Genomic DNA, 20,662 nt, shown 5'->3' on the forward strand with positions numbered 1-20,662 from the left:
TTAATTAAACCTGGAGATTCGCATTTGTTGACGCATCAAAAAGTTATTGAAAGGATAAAAAAAAATTAATCTTAAGACACTTTCAAAAATTTTTTAACCATTAACATCAGTAGCTGGGCTCTGAGAAACTTTTACGGGCCTTTGGACACTACGACTAAGAAATGATTTGCTCCTGCGTATCCAGTCAAAAAAATACAATTGCCGCCTAACTGGACGGCCCAGCTTCAGAGGTAGCTGCCCATGCAAGTTTGGGATGACCAATCATCAATTAGTTGGACTTGGACGTGTTACATAGTTGAAGTTTTTGATCCGACATATCTACAGATGCTGGATGCGGCTCGCTCATTATACTGAGAGGCCCATTTTTACTTCCAATGGGAAAAATTGGCCTTATGGGCCATGCAAACTTAGCAACTCACCCTTTTAGACCTCATCTTTTCGGTTCGATGGTGTTTTTCATCGGCAGGGTCTGCAGCAGATTCAAATTCCAAAGCACAGCAACTCAAGAGCATAGAAATTTTTAAGCCATTAATCTTAACTCTTGAGTATATGCCCAAATTATTATATAATTTTTCTTTGGTAAGCTCATTTTTGGTTGCATAATTCCATATCCAAGGGGTTGGATGCAGCGGTTTTACATGGTACAAATTTGGATCATTGAACGATCACAAGAAGATTTGAACTCCTTTGTTGCTGCAAATGCAAATTTAAGGTGCACTTGAAACTATGCACGCTGTATAAAACCTATTGCCTACTTCCCTTAGAAATAAGAGAGAAAAAAAAAAACATATTGTTTAGTAGGCAGACTAGGATGTAGATGGTACTAGGGGGTCCATGGACGCATCGTTGTTCTCTTTTCCCTTCAAAAATGACAAAATACAGTAGAGAATTCCAGCAGAAAAGAAGCTGAAAAACCAAGCATTGTTGTAAACAAGAACCAGTGATTCTGGAACTGAGCTCAAAATCCCAACCTTCTGCAAGAATCCTGGGACTACTGGCAAAATCCCAAGAACCAGAGCCGTCATTGCAGCCAAGTTGAATCCGCCCGAGTAATAATATGCACCCCGAGGATCCAATGTGTAGAGTTGCTTAATACTTAAATTAGTTTTCTGAACAAGATAATAATCTGCTAACAGAATGGCCCCAATCGGTCCTAGAAGTGCAGAGTAGCCAACTAGCCATGTGTAAACAAAGCTCTCACTAGACTTGAGAAGTCTCCAGGGCTGGAATGCAATTCCAAGAACTGCAGTGAGCAGTGCACCTCGTCTGAAGGTAAATCTTGAAGGGCTCAGGTTGACTAGCGCATTGGCAGGGGCCACAACGTTAGCAGCAATGTTGGTTGTGATGGTTGCTAGGCTGATGCCAAAAATAGAAAGGATCATCGTCCAGAGCCCTCCAATTTCGCCCAGCAATTGAATTGGATTGGAGATGACGTGGCCGAAAATGGCTTTAGTTGATGAAGTTACTGCTAAGCCAACGAATGTGAATGCACCCATGAAAAGTGGAAGCCCTGCTTGGCCTATGATCTGATCAGTTTGACACTTTGCATATCGGGTGAAATCAGGGATGTTCAGGGCAAGAGTAGCCCAGAAACTTATGTTTGCAGTCAGTGAAGGAAAGAAGAGTGCCCAAAATTCTGAAGATGAAAGCCTTGAAGATAGAGAGAGCATGTGACCAAATCCGCCGGCGCTGATATAGGACCATGCAAGAAGGCAGGAGGTGAGCACGACCAGAATCGGAGCAGAGTACTTTTCCAGCTCCCGAATACCGTCGATTCCATTCCAAACAAATGCCAATTGTACGAGCCAGAATACAATAAAACAAGAAAATTCAACAACCGAAGTGCCGAGCCAAGGCAAAGTTTGTGATAAGGCCGATTGTTTAACAGCCTCTGGCAATAAAAGGAAAATTGCCTCACCTCCAATCCATGATTCAATCCCGTACCAACCACAACCGACCAATGCTCTGAGCAGAGTTGGAATATGGGCACCGCGAATCCCAAAGGAAGATCTAGCCAAGACAGGGAATGATATGCCGTAACGCGTGCCAGGGTGGCCTGTGAGAATTAGCGGAACTAATAGAATTATGTTGGCTGCAACAACTGTCGCAATGCCCTGCCACCAGGCCATTCCGAGGTCAACAAGGCTTCCGGCAAGATAGTAGGATGGGACTCCCACCACAAGGCCAATCCACAAGGTGGCCATTTCCAATCCAGAAAAAGTCCGCTGACCGGAGGCTGTTGGCTTGAGATCATCATTGGTTAGAGTAGGATCAGGTGCAAGAACGTCAAACTCGGGACTACACTGGGGTTGACTTGTTGCCATGGTTAATATGGCGGGGGAACATATCCCACTTTGGAGGATATTGGTGTTGGGATGATAAGCTTCACTTCTGTCGGAAATGGACAGTTTAGTTGGTGCGGGAGTTTGGTTTGAGTTGAAGGGGTGATCCCTTCTGCGATTTGGGAAAGTTGCTGGGCTATTTGGGAGGCCATGGCGTTGACGGTGGTGGAGGTGGTGGGGATGGGGATGTAGACGGAGGCTGAAGCATTTGGACGAAACCATTGCTGACTTGTCAAAAAGATTCCGCAGGTGGGAGAATCTGTTTGGCTAACGTTTCCCCCTCTAGTCTCTACGTTAATGGGTTTTGGGATAGGCTAACGGGTGGTGGCGGATCTGTTTCGTCACCAGTGATACTAATTGGCTAAAGCTCTGGCATAGTTATAAGGTTTTTATTTAGGGATAATTTGAGAAACCTCCCCTGAGATTTCTAATAATTTCACTGAGCTCCCCTAAATTTTGAAAAATACACATACCTCCATTGATTTGATAGTTTTACTAACAAAACTTTAAAATAATATTGATATGGTCAAATTTTTAAATGAATACCCAAAAATGCCCATGTATAGTGAATTTTAATTTACTTCCCTATAAAATTATAAGATTATCTAATGTAATTATAAGAAAAATGTGTTGAATTGTTCGTGTCCATACCTACTATTTGATAAACAACTATGATAAGATATATTTGATGGTATTTTATTATAGATTTAGATTTATAAGATATAAAATAAAATTTTGAAATAATTGATTCAGAGTTTATAAATTTTTTGAATAGTAGGATTGTCATAATTTAGTAGTGATTTTGAGCAATTTTTTTTATTTATTGTTAATTTTAATACCAAAAATAGAAAACAAAGAATAGCAAAAAACATGGGATTATGTATAAAGTTAACTCATAAGAAAATCATTAGTTCAACATTTAGTTACAATAGAAACTAGAGATAATAATGGTAATTTTACAATTTTATTGACGAAAAATTAAAATAAAAAGGAATAAGAAGAACAAAGGATGAAAAAATAATTTAAAAATCATTCTAACCATACACATACCAAATAAGTGAATTTCATTAAAATATTTAAGGGTAGTATTGTCATTTTAAATGATAAAGGAAGGTATGTGCAATTTTTCAAATTTCATGGAAACTCAATGAAATTATCAGAAACCTCATCTAACTATGGAGATCATCTAAAAATGAATAATAAAGTGGATTTTATTGGATTCGCATCCAATTATGCACGAATATAATATTTGTTATTGGTATAGAAGAATTTGACTTTTACGCTACAGAACTCTATTTTACATTATTTTTACTATTCTGCCACGAGCTAGTCCAACTATTTAATTGCACAGATAAGAGTAAAAGATGAACTGTCGGGAATCTGCAATAGATAAAAACTCTCTCTATCCTTTTTTTTTTTTTGTGGGGTTTGGGGGGGGGGGGGTGTTGTGAGATAAGAGAGTATCAAAAAGAGGTCATAGATGTATTAGATTGAACGCCATGATCTTTTTTTCTCTTGAAGGATAATGTGCACAAATTGTTTGGCTACAGATTACATGCAAATGCCAACAGTGTTGTTATCTCTAGGGACTGGACTTAGGAGACATGAGAGGTTCTAGCCCATCTTTACTTTGTTTTCCCTTGAACAGTGAAATGATGCAGTAGAGAATTCCAGCAGAAAAGAACCCGAAAAACCAAGAATTATCGTAAATTAAAGCCAATGTATGTGGGACTGATCTCAAAAGCCCAACCTCGTGGAGAAAACCTGGAATCACCGGTAGAATCCCCAGAACCAAAGCTGTCATTGCTGCTAAGTTATATCCACCTGAATACCAATATGTCCCGCTAGGATTCAGTGAGTACAGTTGCTTGATACTCAAATTTCTATTCTGAATGAGATAAAAATCTGCCAAGACTACGCCCCCAACGGGTCCTAGCAAAGCAGAGTAGCCGACTAACCAGGTGTAAACAAAGCTCTCACTCGATCCAAAGACCCTCCATGGTTGGAAGGCAATTCCAAGAACTGCCGTCAGCAGAGCCCCCCTTTGAAAGGTAAACGTTGAAGGACTTAGATTGACTAGCGCATTTGCAGGAGCAACGACATTAGCGGCGATGTTGGTTGTGACTGTCGCAAGGCTTATGCCTAGAACAGCAACAATCTTGATCCAGAATCCGCCGCCAATTTCGCCCAGAAGTTGAATCGGGTTGGAGATCACGCGGCCAAATATCACTTCGGTTGATGAAGTTACTGCCAGGCCGACAAATGAAAATGCACCCATAAAAATTGGAAGCCCTGCTTGTCCTATGATCTGATCTTTTTGGCTCTTGGCGTACCGGGTGAAATCAGGAATGTTAAGCGCTAGAGTAGCCCACAAGCTTATATTTGCTGTCAATGATGGGAAGAAAAGAGACCAAAACTCTGAAGGTGAGAGCCTCGAAGATAAGGAGAGCATGCGGCCGAATCCACCAGCCTGGATATAAGACCAAACGAGAAGGCAAGAGACGAATATGATTAGAACTGGAGCAGCGTACTTTTCCAGCTTCCGGATCCCATCAATCCCGTACCAAAAGATGGCCAGTTGTGCTAGCCAAAATACTACGAAACAACCAAATTCAAGGGGGGAAGTGCCTAACCAGGGCAAAGCTTTTGACAAGGCCGATTCTTTGGCGGTTTGAGGCAAGAGAAGAAAGATTCCCTGACCTCCAATCCATGTTTCAATCCCATACCAACCGCAGGCAATCAGTGATCTAAGAAGAGCGGGGACGTGGGCTCCGCGAATGCCAAAAGATGATCGAGCCAAGACCGGAAATGATATGCCGTAAAGCGTGCCGGCATATCCTGTGAGGATTAACGGGATTAATAAGATCATGTTGGCTAAAACAACGGTGAGAATCCCTTGCCACCACGCCATCCCCAGCTCTACTAAGCTTCCAGCCACGTAGTAGGCCGGCACTCCAACCACGAGTCCCACCCACAAACTGCCCATTTCCAACCAAGAAAAACTGCGCTGGTGGGATGTGGTTGGCTTCAGCTCATCGCTGTAAATCGAATGCTCGGGTTCAGTATCAGCATCAGCATCGTCGAGTCGGGGTTGATGAGGAATTGTTGCCATTTGGTCAAATTTTTGGAACATCAGTTGGCTGGGAAGAGCAGCAGCGTAATCAGCTGAATTAATTTCCGCTGATAGATAAATTGTTCAAAGCTGGGAGACTAGTCATGCTACTGCGTGGTTTTATTACTGCTTGAGCAGGAGAAGATAATAATGATTGCAGGGGCGGGCCATTACATTGACTTGAAATATATGTGTGTTTGGATTTGAAAAAAATTTTGATGTCCAAAACACGCCAACTAGTGCTGTCAATGAATCGTCGGCCAATAAAAGATTGCAAACAGGTGAGATTCAAACTTGAAACAAAGTATAAAATCCTGCCAATTGGTCCGGCCTTCATCGTCAACATTAATTGTGATTTCATGAAATGTCACCCTAAATACTCTCAGGTTTCCTGTTGTAGCTAGTTATGTGTTCCTTCAAACATCAGATCACAGTTGAAATGAACTCGCACCGCTCGGAAGGGAAATTGAATCGGATGAATGGAAACCATTATCAGATAAAAATTTTGCTGGATAAGCAAAAATTGAAAAAAATAAATAAATATATTTGGAGCTCTTAGCGCTTAGCAGCTTTATGCTTCACAAGCTTTTGGATGAATTTACCATCAAAGCACGTGTATAGAATTATGCAGGTAACAAAAGGGAGTTAAGTAAGAATCACATACTAAAATTATAGGAAAATCTAGAAGAATTTCTTTGTTACGTTTATTTTTTGTTTCTTTCCTTAATTTTGTGGCCTTGTGTGTGTGTGTGTGTGTGTGTGTGTGTGTGTTTTTTTTTTAAGGCTCTTAGAAGTTAAACCAGAAAAAAAGGCTGATCTGATTATAGGTCCACATTACTCTGAAGAGTGGCGTTGGCAGTGGATTGGGCCTAGCCTTGGACACCGCACAAAGAGAGATTGGCGTCTTGCAGGTGGAAAATTGACAGATTCTTCAGCCCATCACGATCCACAAATGCTCAGCATTTTCTTTAGGCCTGATCCTCAAATACGCTTTATCTCAACTGATAATCCCCGTACTAAGAGCATTTTTATTTTTATTTTTTTTGAAATTTTGGATTCAATGCACTCCTAACCTTTACTCTCAATTACACTTTACTCCTCTGAACTTATTAATTAAGTACCTTGTCCCATGCTTGACGTTTTAGGATAAAAGTGTCCACTAGTGTAAATAAATAAATAAACTCAAACAAGATAAAATCATAAGTAAAAGAAAACTACAATTTGATGACAAGCACACAATTAAATAGGAAGTTGAAGGAAATAGTTACATGAGAAAAGTGAACAAGAAAAAAAAATGAAAAACAATAAAAAGGAAACGAATGTAGTAGAAAAGGAAAAACAAAGAAATGACTATACAAGGAGAAAAAATAAAATAATATTGCAAGGGCATTTTTGTTCTAAAACATCAAATAGGGGGCCTATAAAGGAGTTCAAGAAAGTAAGGTGCAAATAAGGGTAAAGTGTAGGGAATTTAGTGCATTTAACTCTTTATTATTATTTCTAAGGCAGCCAAATCATACAATTTGGATAAGGATAAACGCCAACATAGGTTTGATTATTATTATTATTTTTTTCCTTTTGTCTACTACTAAACGTGCCTTGCGAGTCGGAGACTGGCATACGGGCATGAGTCGTCAGTCGTCAGTCGTCAGCAGCATCCACCTCCGAACATGGGTAAATGCAAAGGTGGACGAAAGACTCGATATCACCGTGCCATGCCAGCCGGTCAAATTTCTTGTTCCTTTGCTAGAAGCCAAGCAAGAGCCTTGGCAAGGCTCCGTGAGAGTAGTTGAACAAGCCAACGATGCCTTCGGCCTAGGCTCTAAAATCTAAATTGCTTCCTGTCTGGTCTCTTGCCCGAACATATAGAATCGCCGGAACCTATTCATTCTCCCCTTTACATCCCTCCACTTGTTCCTGCTCTGACCACATGTGTTTCGTCCACCCGCACGCGTCCAAGTGTATATATAATTATATATATATATATATGTCTTGTCCGACCTCAGTATTTACAGCTCATCGCATAAATGAATTAAGGAAAACAACGTTAAGAAATTAAATTATGCCACTTGTAATTTTACATGGGATCAGCTTTTGTGAAATACACTTCCCTAATTAGTAAATAAAATAACTCAAATTGTCAAGCCTCACACGCTTTGTTTCAGTGCTTGAAAAAGCTACTACCACTTTAATTTAATTGGATGAAATGGTAACAACGCGAATGAATATACAAAAAAGGGAGAATTTGACCATATACATACATATATGTGAAAAATGGTACTGGTAATTAGATGTCGGGCTGCCTGTGCATGGGATGTAGGCTACCTGTCTACTTGTCCAGTGTCAGACGTATAAAAAGGAACCGAATGCACCCATCCAGGCCACTTCCAAAACCAAAGTAACCCGAAAAAACAAGAAAACATAACTCTAAAATCTTGAAGAGTGAGCGTTCCCTCTTGGTTCTAATTAAAACCTAACCTAGACACGAAGGCTTCAGCTGCACCAAATATGAGGGATTGATATTAAGACGATGATCCATGGAGAGCCTCAATTCACGTCCCGGTACTCCAAATTCCTCCTTCTACACACCCCTGCTGATATCCATGATTGGCGTATTCTCCACTTGCGTAGTTTTAGTAATCTACCACTTCATCTTAATCAGATACTGCCACAGGAGGACTCCTCAAACCGCCTCCAATGGCAACGCTGTGGCTCAAGCAGTCCCCGAATCCCCGTCACTACCCTCTGGAGTCGACCACAAACTCCTGGAAACCATGCCGATCATTGCCTACTCACCCACCAAACAACAGGGCGGTTTGTTTCGCGTGGATCAGAGCGAATGCGTCGTTTGCTTGGGTGCGCTGGAACAAGGAGAAATGGTGCGTTTGTTGCCAAATTGTAGGCACGCTTTCCACGTCCCCTGCATCGACGAATGGTTCGTGGCGCATACCAGCTGCCCCGTTTGCAGGTCCCCCATTGTCGCCCCGGCGGCGACGGTGAATGACGATATTCCCCCCTCCTCGCCACCTCCGCCGCTGCAAGTGTTTACTTCTTCATCATCGTTTGATGTTGGAAGCAGTGGGGTTGAGTTTCCGGGTCAAGATTATGGTAACGATGCTTCCTCCCCCTCGTCGTCATCATCATCATCGGGGTCTTTTAGTTTTGGATTGCTTCGGCATTCTGGGTCTCTGGAACTACTGCCTACGGAGAGGGCGTCATCGTCGGCACGTGTAATAACAGGGCTGAAGCGGTCATTGTCAATGGATCAATCTTCTGTGATCATTGAGATGCAGGGGGAGAGCAGTACAGATGGTTCCTCATCCTCTGCTAAAGAAGATGATGATGACGACGCAGCGACGACTACGGTCGGGGCATTTCGATCCGTGAGGCATTTCGATCGTGTCTCCGCAAAATTCCTGAGTTCCTTTTCTCGATTACGTTTGGGGAACAATAATGAAATTCTTCCGTACTGATTCTTTTCATTCTTTCTTTTTTTTTTTTTTTTCCTTTTTTGGTGTGATTTGTTTAGACATGCTGAATAAATGAATGACGAATCAATTTTGGGAAAAATACGGAATAAGGAATATAGAGCTGGATTTTTTGCCTCCTTCGATCGTTCGTTCTTTTCAAACCAGTTCCAAGTGACTGATAGATACACATAGAGGTTAATTATAGTCTAGTAGTATCAGAAAGGGAATTAAAGAGCAACTTCCACACATGGTAGTTAGGTTTTTATTGTGGGCTAAATTGCCTTAAAAAGAGCGTGTAAAACAAATTCAGACGTGTAGTGCAATTAATTATGTACATAGCAGCTCCCTTTGATCAAATCTCTGCATTTGGACACATAATGAAGAAGGTGTTATGGGCTCGCTGATGGACTGGCATTGGGCTTTCCCACATAGATATTAAACCCAACCCGACAAGGAAACCCGACAGATAGAAGGATAGGATCAATGAGTCACTAGTTTCCATGCAGTGGATTATTGGTTAAATAGATGTGTATTAACTTAATATTTATAAATATAAAATGGTAATTTTAACATGCTTCAAATATCTAACAATGTGTTTTTAGAAAAGTATATAATGAAAATATAAACATTAATAGAAGATTTAACTTCATTTTTTTCATATTTTTATACAAACAAATAATATAGTCAAATAATGAAACAATCATTTTTGTGTTATTTTATCTTTGATTAAGAATAAAATAAAATTTTAATTATTCAAATTTTGTCAATTTCAAATTTAAAAAGGATTAATTGTATAATAAAAAAGTAAAAAAAGTAAATATTTAAATAGGTTCAATAATAGGTCAAGAGAGTAGCCTCTATATGGTCATGCATGAATCAGGGCTCTCCCGTTGAACTTTTATCCAGTTCTATTTGGTTATCATGCAATATTTAGTGACAAATGGCATCACTTTTATTCAAATATAAATCTTGTCAATAATACAAATAATTTGCAATTATATCAAAATTGTATGAAATTATGTCAAAAATTGTAAGAATTACAACTATTGAATCCAACTAGACAGAATCAACTGGAGAGGCCCCCTCGATCCGTCGCGCATCAATCGTTTTTATTTTTATTTTTTCCAAGGGTAATGTGACAACGATTGCAGAGCCACAGGTTGTGCAGGAGTTATGTGATACAACAAAACTAACCCCCCCCCCCCCCCAGTAAGGTCTGGGGGGTTCGACACTCGTGTCGTTGTTGGGCATCTTTGGGACGAGCTTTGCCCAGCTTGAAGGGAATTAGTTCGGGTGATTTTGGAATATCTCTCCGGACCATAAAAAAAAAAAAAGGAATATAGTTAAGTGAAATTTATATGCTTCGCCACAACATCTTTCAATTAAAAGAAAAAAAAAAATTGATTGCATACACGAAAAGGGCCAGAATAAATACATAACACGGGATGATTGAATCACTGATCAGTGCCTAGGTGGTTGTTAACACTCCTAAAAGTCATGTCCCATTTGTGTCAATTCTTGAGTGGCGAGTGGCAGTGATTCAATTGTCTAGTAGATGAGAGATGACGTGAAACGCTTAACCAACTGCATTAAACAAATTAAGTATACCTCTTTCCGTCTTGAATTTGGTGACAATTGAATTGTTTTGAGCGAATATATTTTTGGACGTCGGTGAAGCCACCGACGAGTCCTTTTAGGTTGAGATACCACTCTTTTGGGAGCTGTCATTTTGTAGTACTGATGATTAGTATAAGATGCGGCTCTGTGGTTTCCTATAGTCTTAGCCAATATTCCCTCCATCCCACTTTGATAGTTCTGTTTTTCTTTTTCATCCGTCTCAAATTATAGTCTATTTTCTAATTAAAAAATATAATTATCTTTTAATTTCTCTAAAATACCCTTATTCAATGTAAGTTGTTATTACTATAAACTACCTTATTTAATATAGATTTTTAGTATTGAATATAACTTACCTCATTTAATGCATTTAGATTTTCCAAAACATATTGATATACGAAAAATCAACTTTATTTAATGTAAGGGTATTTTAGAAAAATAGCAATCTAAATTTATTTTTCCAACAAAGTTAATTATTTTTTCTTACACTGTGTAAAAAAAAATTAGAATTATCAAAATGGGACAGGGGGAGTATTTCATAGACATTTACACAATAAAGTGTTTTTTTTTTGTTTCCCCCTGGAGGAGTGATAAGATACATGAGCATAGTCGTTGTTGGGCAAATCAACAAATTAATCTACACAAAAAGAAGACATCTTAAAGACTAAAACTAAAAACACAAAATTAATCAATCAGAATTTCGATATAGAAATTTCACGCAACATAAAATCCTTTATTATTATTATTATTATTTTGAAAGATCTAAATTGGTTTAGTACCCCTTGAGAGAGGCTCTTCAACAAATCATATGGGATCCAAAAATATCAACGCTACGACAGAGCCCTGAAACTTGACATTTAAATGGATTGAGAATGACCGCTCAAATTCTTCTGCCCACCGAAAAGCAAAGAGGAACCCTTCCACGGCTCTTCACCAATCAATAAATACGATTGCATGAGGCCCTGGACTGATGTTTCTACTGTTTCATATTTATAGTATATTGCATAAACAATTTCCTCATCGATTTCCATTGATCTCAGGTTCCCAATGCACTGCACTATTATCCATCCAGAATCCTCAATTTCCTCATCGATTCCCATAGATCTTGGGTTCTCAATAGCCAAACAAAATCATTGACGTCTTCACTAGAGTACGCACTGTCATTAAGCCAACAGCTTCTTCTTTTTTTTTTCTCCCCTTCCCAGATGGTTGTCAATGCCTATGGGAGGAGGAGGAGGAGGAGCTCGCATACAACCATGATTTAAGCGAAAACTCTAGCAACATACTATTTGATAGCACTGAAACATTACCCTTTTAGGTAGGTCGCCTTAACATTGGATCATTAACAATAAACCAACGAAGATCAAGATCTAATTTGAAATCGGTCACTGTTTTGTCATATCATTTTGTAATTGAAAATGGTTTGATCTTTCAGATCTGAAACTTTCTACCATAATAATGCCCTCACAGGTCAACCGGCTGCTAGTTAAGACAAATGTGGAGGCAATGAATTTCGTCAAATGGGTTAGGTATGGTTTAGTTTGGATTGTAAAAGGTTTATCCAAGCGCTCACGATTAGTACTACAAATTACTGTACGTATTAACTGACTGTGAAATCTTCGCCTCGATTGAAGAGCAAGAAAGCGATGCACAAACTCCATCTTAGGCTCAGGTCATCCATCCCACTTTTATTTGAAATTTCACTTAAAACTTCTGTATTGAAACCGACTTTGAAATCAAACCCTCTCGTCTCGACGGATAAATATAAGTATTGATAGTAGCACTCAATTGCAGCCATTCAACCGCATCACTGAAGTAGCAAAACCTGAATAAACATAACTTAATTATAAGTGGAAAGTGGTGATTATCTATCCTACTTTTATTTAAATTTTCACTTGAATTTCTTATTGAAACTAGTGATTATCCATCCCATTTTGTCACTGAAAAAAAAGTGACAAAATGAGCCCTTTTTGTTTGAAACTTCACTTTTGAAGTGACGAAGTGAAGGTGTGTGGGAGAAGGAAGTCAACTGAAACCCTTTTTCAGACAAATCAATAGTTTCATACAAAACCAAGGAGCAAATCACGCCTGCCTCAGTATTCTGGTGCAAAATCAAATATCATAATCAGAATATATTAGCTGTGAAAGGATTAGTATAGTCTTTCAAGAACCCATTAAAGCGCAAGGGAGCCTGTTTGATAAACCAATTCAACATTTAAATTCAGATCTTAATGTATTCAGACATTTGAATTAAATAACGCTGAATTTTTTGGACAAAACTTGCTCCAAAAAATAAGTGATAAGTTGTTGTTCACTTATTTCTTAATGTGATATATACACTTAAATATATCAGATTTAGCACCTAACAATTCAGTAACTTAACTTCAAATTTCATATCTCAAGTTTTAGATTTCAGTTCTATCAAATGCACAGTAAGTCTATTCCACCACTGCCATGGAATTAGTCATAGACAATAAATTAAGCCAAAATGTCAACTGCCATTATTATTAATTATTTTTGTTGTTTAGCAGACGTACCTACAGCATGTTTTTTTTTTTTTTTTGGGTTTTTGTTTAAGAAGAAAGGTATCTACGGGAAGTTAGGACTTGGAATAGAATAAAAAAGACAAATGTGACCGAAGAAACCGAGAGCGTGCTAGGCGATTCCTATCTGCGGTTGTGGTTACAGATATATATATATATGTATACTCAAAAAGCATATGATTATCTATCTATCTAAATTCTGATGAAAAGTGGGCAACGATTAAGAGGTCACAATTTGTCTGGACACCAAATTGGACGTAATAAAGACGTAATAAAGCAGATGATCAAGTGGACTTTTTGGTTCGTTGTGCAACCGAGAAGAAATGGACTTTGCTCTAATAAACAAGCCATCGTCACATCATGGAGTGGGAGAAGGTATCCAGCCGCGCACCGTGTATGGTCTGGTGAAATCATCACTCTTTGGGCAATTTACCTACTTGTTCGGCTCCACCTACATTTAAGCAATTCTACAGCACACATTTCGCTCTCCACATTATTTTCGTGTCAAAAATCCAAGTACGTACGTGGGGCAAAAAAAAAAAAGATGGTTAAATCGGGTACTAGATTAGAGCAGCATATCCTAAGTCCACTCATTTGAGTTACACAAACTAGGTAACAAGCAAAAGAAAAGTTGATTTGTCCAAGAGCACTTTGTGTTAAACTACTAATAAAGGGCACTGTTTCTTTATGCAAACGGCCCATGTGCGTTAGTGGGGCCATGAAAACTATAAAACGGACTCCACAAAGACTTGCTTTAATTTCTTAATTACATGTACACCTTGCTGCTTTCAATAATAATTCTGCATTATTGCGCTCCCCACGGGAGAATTTGTATGGTTTTGGGCCCCCCCCCCCCCCCTTCAAAGCCAAAAGGGAAACTTACTAAGGCTTTTTGAAGGTGGGCAGCCCCCATTTCCGCCCCTCCTCCTCCTCCTCCAAAACAAATTACAAAAGGCCCTCCTCTATTCCTCCCCAAAGGAAAGAACGAAAAGTGCTGCAATTGTTTTGGGACAGCGACCCCCCTAAATTGAGGTTTGTGAGCCATAATTTATGAGTTGTCTAAAGTACTGGACGTTTAATTTATAAGGCCCCCCGGCTGTGTGTGTGTGTGTGTGGAATGTGGAGAGAAGGGGGAGGAGGGTGGTAGCGTGATTAACTTAATAGTAATAATTTAGGAGCGGAAGGGCGCTCTATGGGGAATGCCTTTTCTTCTCCTTGCAGTTGAAGGAGGCGGAGGAGGCGTGGCCGGGCATATGTCATTTTGTGTGCCTTCACGCAATTCTCCTTCTTCTTTTGATGAAGACATTGACACTCCTCTTGACGATATCCCTTCACCTCTTCCCGCTGCCACTGCCTCATTCTTTGCATCTAAGGTAAAGCTTGCATCGCCATTCCTCTTTATTCCTACAAGCTAAGTTAATTTTCAATACAGATAACAAAAAAAAAAAAAAAAAATTAATTAATTAATACCCACTTAATCAGAATAATTAAACAGCTATTAAGTAACAGATAAATTAACCCCACATGGTCAAGCAAGTAAAATTTCTGACATTCGTATTCTGAGAATAAACTAATAACCAATGATGATGACATGCATATAAATTAAGTCTTTTTGTTTATATGAATAAAATGTCCTCCTCAAACGAACATTAAAATATATATATATATATATATATACATGTAGCCATTGGTTGGTGATTTACATCTGTGAAAAGGTTGGTCAGGGTTAAATTGTAGCCCTCGATCATGAATGATTGGCTGTGACTTGTGACCCAAATGTTTTGGTGGATGATCAACAGATAATGAGGACGATTATTGTTTGGTTACAATGAAGATGATGGAGATGGTTTGTGAAATGTGGGTCATGACTCCTTCCTATCATGATGCGTGAAATGTGAATGACGGGAAAATGGCTTTGTTGCAAAAATCAACAGGCAACAACGTGAAGCAAGAGACGATGGCGGTGATGATGATCGTGATCAAGAAAAAAGGTGCGACTTGGGAGTTGAGAGCAAAAGTACTCTAGTTACTAGTACCACTAACCTTACATCCCAATGAACAGAATCGAAACGGGTCCAAAAGGCTCCTCCCGCAGATTTCGCAAATGTGGGATACTCCCTTGCCGGTTTTAGGCTGCGGCCTCTGATTCAGAAATAAAACCCTCGCACTGTTTATCACGTATGTCTGTACCCCGCTTACATCCAACACCTTTTGAATCTCTGAAACTCTCACCACATCATGATACGACGACCTCCTTATCTGAAATCCCACGACCACCATTCACCGCCACCGCCGCCACCCCCCCCAACCCACCACCAAAAGGTATTATTAAAAAGAGAAGAAGAAATGAACCAGAAATATCAATAATGTTACTCCAAAACAACTCACTGATAGATAGAGAAGAAGACGATGGCCAAAATCATATCCCGAATCATGAATCAATGTTGACAATGCGTACCAACCTGAATAACCTGATGGTCTTTGTGTTTGGAGGAGCGGCAGTAGAAGCAAAATGCGTCCTCATTGCAGTCCAGGCAATACATGTTGCATTCGCTCCTGGCGGCATCGCCGTGCGTGCGGCACACCGAGAAGAAGCCGGTGTTTAGCAGCGGTTCTAGCCAAGGAGGGACCAACATTGTGTCCTGCTGAGCAATCCCAAATTTTGCAGCAAAAAAAAAAAAAAAAAAAAAAAAACATAACGTAAGGTGGAGGAGCCAAGGATAAAAGAAGGAGAAACCAAATACTACTGTATACTCGAAGGGAGCACTGAATGCCGAGTAATAGTACTACAATACTACTTACAAAAAAAAAATTAATAATAAATGAATAAATATTTATGCTCTTTCTCTCCAACGCAATTCGAGCATAGCCAAAAGACATTAGTACCATTGTCGGAATTTCGGTTGTTCTTGGGTTGTTGGAGCAATGTGAATCCCTTTTTGGTAAACAACTGTGCTGGATTCTTGCTAATGATGATGGAGAATCCTTCGCAAGAAGAATTGACGGAGAAAATTGCAGAGAGAAGATGAGATGGGGGAAAGGAATGGGTGGGGGCAAGAGGGGCCTAACCTAAACAACCCGCAACTTAGAATTCAACAACAAAACACCACCTAGACTAGGTGGACATACGCCAAATAAATAAACATCGTCAATCAGCGGTCGAGATGCTGCGTGGTGGCTGAGGATAAGTATCAACCGTTGGATCCTGCTGCTGGGTTTGGCGCTTACGCTACTTTGGATCTTCTTTGCGTCTTTACGCAGGCACAATGGGTCGGGCCACAAGGCTACGTCTAAGCTTAACATTTGCCGCCGGACGACGCCGTTTCTTTCACCACTCCCGCTCCCGACGTGGCGCCACCTAATTGGTTTTCCATTTGGGTCCCGCTCATACGTTTTCTTGTTGCTAATGACGTAGGAATTGACGACGGGATAATAATATTAGTTAGGACCATATTGCCCGAAACACCCTTCACACTTGAATTATGTCAAAGCTGGCCCCTCTTGAGAGCCGTCACCATTCACCAAGGGCCAGGGGCAGTTCCTGTCAAAATTTTAGGCAGTACGTCATGTCCGAAGACAATTTCAATTTCATCTGCAATAATCAAGGCATTTAAAAGAAATTCCAATTGATTTTTTTTTTTAAATGCAGGAAGTTTATTAGTAGGATGTGAATAAGAAATTATTATGAAATCGCTACAAAACAAAAATCGGCAGACTCCTGCCGGCATTTTTGCAGGCCTCGGTGGGTTACAGTGATGCAATTGGATGGGTAGAAGAATCCATTCCTCGCTATATCTAATATATATATATACAAAGATAATGCTCATTTTCGTTATTTCCTTTTCTTTGGGTAGTAGATTTTTTATTCTCTCTCTCTCTACATATATATATACATATATAAATATATTTTTTAATTTTTGGGTTTTGGTGAAGAGAGAGGGTTTGAAAAAGAAACTTAAATTCATATGAGGAAGTGAAGTAAACAACTTACATTATTGCCAACTTGTTTCCGCTTTCAATTCGTGAGTAATAAATTGGTAATTCCCATGCGTTTCAATTGATTCATATTTCTTCTGGACATAACTTTTATTTCATTAATTGTCTATTCCGTGCATCTTTTAGAATGAATACATAGCAGCTTCATAAATGTAGAGATATAAGAATCTCCCTGCAGCCAAATGTTGTGTAACAAATGAGGTCTCCCATACACTTGAAAATAGGGCTGCAAACGAATCTAGTCGCTCGCGAGCGGCTCGAGTCGAGCTCGATCACTATCGAGTTCGAGCTGGCTCGAGTCGAAATCGAGCTCGAATTCGAGTTCAAAATATTAAGTTCGTTAGGCTCGCGAGCTCGAATATATATATATATATATATATATATATAATATTTTTTATTTTTTTATTTTAAGTATATATATTTTTTTAAGTGTATATATATTTTTATTTTCTTATTTTAATAGTAAATTTACATATATATCCTTAATATTTTATTATTTATTAAGAAAAAATATTATTTTATTTTGTTTATTTTAAGTATATATATTTTTAAGTGTATATATATTTTTATTTTCTTATTTTAATAGTAAAATTACATATATATCCTTAATATTTTATTATTTATTAAGAAAAAATATTATTTTATTTATTTTTTAAAAAATTATTTTTATTTTTTTCGAGCTCGAGCTCGGCTCGAATTGATTTAGCTCGAGCTCGAGCTCGGCTCGAATTGATTTGAGTCGAGCTCAAGCTTAAATTGCCGGCTCATCGAGTTTAGTAAAATTTAGTCGAGACTCGGTTCAATTAGCCCAAAACTCGACTCGACTCGGCTCGTTTGCAGCTCTACTTGAAAACAAACTCAACTCTCCACTCTAGCGATTTTTTTTCCTTCATATTCCAATCTTTCCTAGCTAAGTCATACATGGTTAGCAGTTATGTTAAATTGGCCGTAGAAAACTAGAGACCAAATCAGGTGTACGTACATACCAATATTCCCAAAGTGAGAAGTTAGAGAATACATCTTCCAGCAATGCATTTCTAGAAATAAACGCTTCTCGATAGGACATAGAAATCGTGTTAAATTTTACCTACTTCCCTATTGGATGTCTAAGTTTGAAGCAACTCGTAATTTTCAAGTCTTAACCGAATAAATCTAATTCCCAGAAGAGTTTAAGAATGAGGAACCCACCAAAAAACAAAGAACCCATGCCGATCAAGTTTTTACAAGAAGATACATGTACCATTGTGTTGGCATTTATGTGCCTGCCATATTCTGGCTGATTTATATGCCATAATAACTTAACTGCACTAGTTATTTATTAGTAGACAATATGCTTGTCTGTTCTGTGAAGTTCATTTCCCGTTACCGTCAGTCAGTGTAAGAAAGATTTACTCGTACATATTTTGAGTGTCCATTTCACCTTTCTTATTTTGGTTTAAACCTTTGTTTCCTGCCATTTTGAACTATTAACGTGGTCAAGAATACAGGTTTCGTTAAAGGCTCTCATTCCGTTGCTTTGGTTTCATTTTATATCTTTGTTCGATTTTTTTTCCTACACCAAAAGGAAAACAATCTTTAAAAAAAATTAAAATAAAATAAAGCAGCGTAAGAAAAATATGCGTCTTTACAAAGCAAGTCATCGAATAGATATATTGTGAAAGAAAGCTTTACGAACCTATATCTAATGGTATATATCCGCTTAGCTCTGTAAAAGCACATACGTTTACTCAATTGCATTTCCACGGCTTTCCGCTTAGAGTTTCCTGAAAAAGAGACGCTCCTCAATGGAAAAGTAGCTTTTTCGGGCTTTTGATTAATTTGGAGTAATTTCTTCTTTAGTAAAATAGATTGACATATGATATACTAATATACAAGAGAAGTTTGTGGAGTGCAAGGCTCATCTCATCTCATCTAATTTTTCTTTTTCCCGGCATCCACATTAATGTTCATACCTGTCTTAGTTTGTGGAGTTACAAGTTCTTGGCGTGGTTCTTCCAAAAGAACTTGTCTTGCCTCACCCAAGAAACATAAATTGGAGTGATTAGGGAAAAAAAAAAAACTCAAAGCATGCATAACTAGAAATTAAAACTAGGTCACTTATGTATGACATTAATTTGTGGCATCTAAGTAGTATAGTTTATAAGTTTAAAACAAGTCCGGCCAATGTATTCATGTGAGAAAAATCTATAAAACGAGTTAGCAATGCATCACGCAAATTTTAGTATTTATTCCCCTTATGATCTTAAGTAATTAGTAATTTTCAAAATTTTTTATCAGACGGCAACAGCTTGTCTAATCTACTCCTACTCTAACCTAGCCTGAGGGAGAGTGGTTCAATGGGACCTAAAAGAACCGATGGGAACTGAATCACCGTCGAACTAAACGGGCGTACTACGCATCCGTATAGATTTAGAAGAAGTAACATATAGAAGCACGTTGATTGGACGTAAGGTTTGAATACTTAACCTCTCACCTACCAAGACTTAAAGTTTTTTATGGTGGGCAACGGGCCGTTGATTAATTAGTAATTTTCAATTGGTAACACAGATGCTGCGCATTAGTGAACAGTTAAAATTGACGTTCTGCACAAAGAAAGGCATTAGGTAAGGAAATATCGAAACAGGGAATTACTCGTATGGGATTTTTTTTTATACGAATCTCTTGCAAATTCATAGTAGTAACTATTATCTCCTTTTTGTATTTAGTTACTTTTCTGATTGAGTTCAAACCTTAAAGAATTTAACACTTGGTGCTCCAACTAACACTTGGTACCCATTGATTTGAAAATAAACTAGACAAACACATAGGGAAAATGGAAATGAACTTTCCGTGATGGAAGGAGAGGAGAAAAAGGAAAAGAAAAGTTGGTATGGGTGACTGACGTGAAACATAGGGGAACCATGCCGTGCGTCAAATACTTCCATGACTTTATTCAAAAACATCTGAAGAAGAAAAAGATATCTAAGGAATCATACAATTTTTTTTAGCTTAATGGTTGAAATTTGGAAATGCCTTGCTTGATGTGATTGTTGTCGATGTAACAGACATATGGAGGCAAGGGCAGCTAAAGAATAAAAGAAAAAGCAAGGCCCTCGTCACACTTTCCTCATCCCAAAAAAAAAAAATCAAGAAAAGGCCCTTCTCGTTTTCTTTTTAGTTATTAATCCTTTTCTGTTCTTGCATTGTTCCAGCAATAGCAATAATGAATCCATTTTACCAAGAAAACCTCAGAACCACCAACGGCTAGGACCAGAAGATGAAACCATCGAGCTAAAAGTTGCAGTAACAAGACAGAAGGACAATCCTGTTATGGGCGTTGGAATCACTATAACAGGTGACAACCAAGAGTCGATGATAGGATGGGCATTGAGAGAGAGTAGCTCAGGTTCACAGATATTGTGGATGAGGCACTAGCAATTAAAGCTAGCCATGAGCAAAGCTATCGCTCTGCAACAAAGGAGAGTGCAATTTCAAGTGCAAAACAAGCAGCTTCTCACGACCGCATTAGAACACAGAAAACACAGAAGTGATATATAAAAATAAGGAAGTGGAAGATATTCTTCAATCAATTAACTCAGAGTA

At 38.6% G+C, this 20,662-nt stretch overlaps 4 protein-coding genes and 1 long non-coding RNA gene across 6 annotated transcripts; 2 read left to right on the forward strand and 3 right to left on the reverse strand.

Annotated features, from left to right (window-relative positions):
• Window positions 1-657: 657 nt before the first annotated feature.
• On the reverse strand, window positions 658-2,725 carry LOC113694953 (purine-uracil permease NCS1-like). The gene has a single exon (XM_027213886.2). The coding sequence runs from the start codon at window positions 2,562-2,564 to the stop codon at window positions 807-809; it is 1,758 nt and encodes a 585-aa protein (XP_027069687.2). The 5' UTR covers window positions 2,565-2,725; the 3' UTR covers window positions 658-806.
• A 1,078-nt stretch (window positions 2,726-3,803) lies between these two features.
• LOC140008317 (purine-uracil permease NCS1-like) lies at window positions 3,804-5,708 on the reverse strand. The gene has a single exon (XM_072052247.1). The coding sequence runs from the start codon at window positions 5,473-5,475 to the stop codon at window positions 3,925-3,927; it is 1,551 nt and encodes a 516-aa protein (XP_071908348.1). The 5' UTR covers window positions 5,476-5,708; the 3' UTR covers window positions 3,804-3,924.
• A 2,019-nt stretch (window positions 5,709-7,727) lies between these two features.
• On the forward strand, window positions 7,728-8,936 carry LOC140004314 (RING-H2 finger protein ATL51-like). The gene has a single exon (XM_072052248.1). The coding sequence runs from the start codon at window positions 7,992-7,994 to the stop codon at window positions 8,925-8,927; it is 936 nt and encodes a 311-aa protein (XP_071908349.1). The 5' UTR covers window positions 7,728-7,991; the 3' UTR covers window positions 8,928-8,936.
• Window positions 8,937-13,697: 4,761 nt separating this feature from the next.
• Window positions 13,698-16,200, reverse strand: LOC113694966 (protein RGF1 INDUCIBLE TRANSCRIPTION FACTOR 1). Of its 2 annotated transcripts, none has more exons than XM_027213906.2 (4): window positions 15,971-16,200; window positions 15,547-15,726; window positions 15,128-15,343; window positions 13,698-14,495 (listed from the first exon to the last, which is right to left on the reverse strand). In XM_027213906.2, the coding sequence occupies exons 1-4, from the start codon at window positions 15,971-15,973 to the stop codon at window positions 14,256-14,258; spliced, it is 639 nt and encodes a 212-aa protein (XP_027069707.1). In that variant the 5' UTR covers window positions 15,974-16,200; the 3' UTR covers window positions 13,698-14,255. The 2 variants fall into 2 exon arrangements, with proteins under 2 accessions (XP_027069707.1, XP_027069706.1); XM_027213905.2 differs by having other exon boundaries at window positions 15,547-15,729.
• On the forward strand, window positions 14,318-15,261 carry LOC140008318 (uncharacterized). The gene is made up of 2 exons (XR_011815687.1): window positions 14,318-14,457; window positions 14,884-15,261. It is a non-coding gene; the product is annotated as an uncharacterized lncRNA (long non-coding RNA).
• Window positions 16,201-20,662: the final 4,462 nt, after the last annotated feature.

This window comes from Coffea arabica, chromosome 6c, assembly GCF_036785885.1.
Source record: "Coffea arabica cultivar ET-39 chromosome 6c, Coffea Arabica ET-39 HiFi, whole genome shotgun sequence".
Lineage (NCBI taxonomy): Eukaryota > Viridiplantae > Streptophyta > Magnoliopsida > Gentianales > Rubiaceae > Coffea > Coffea arabica.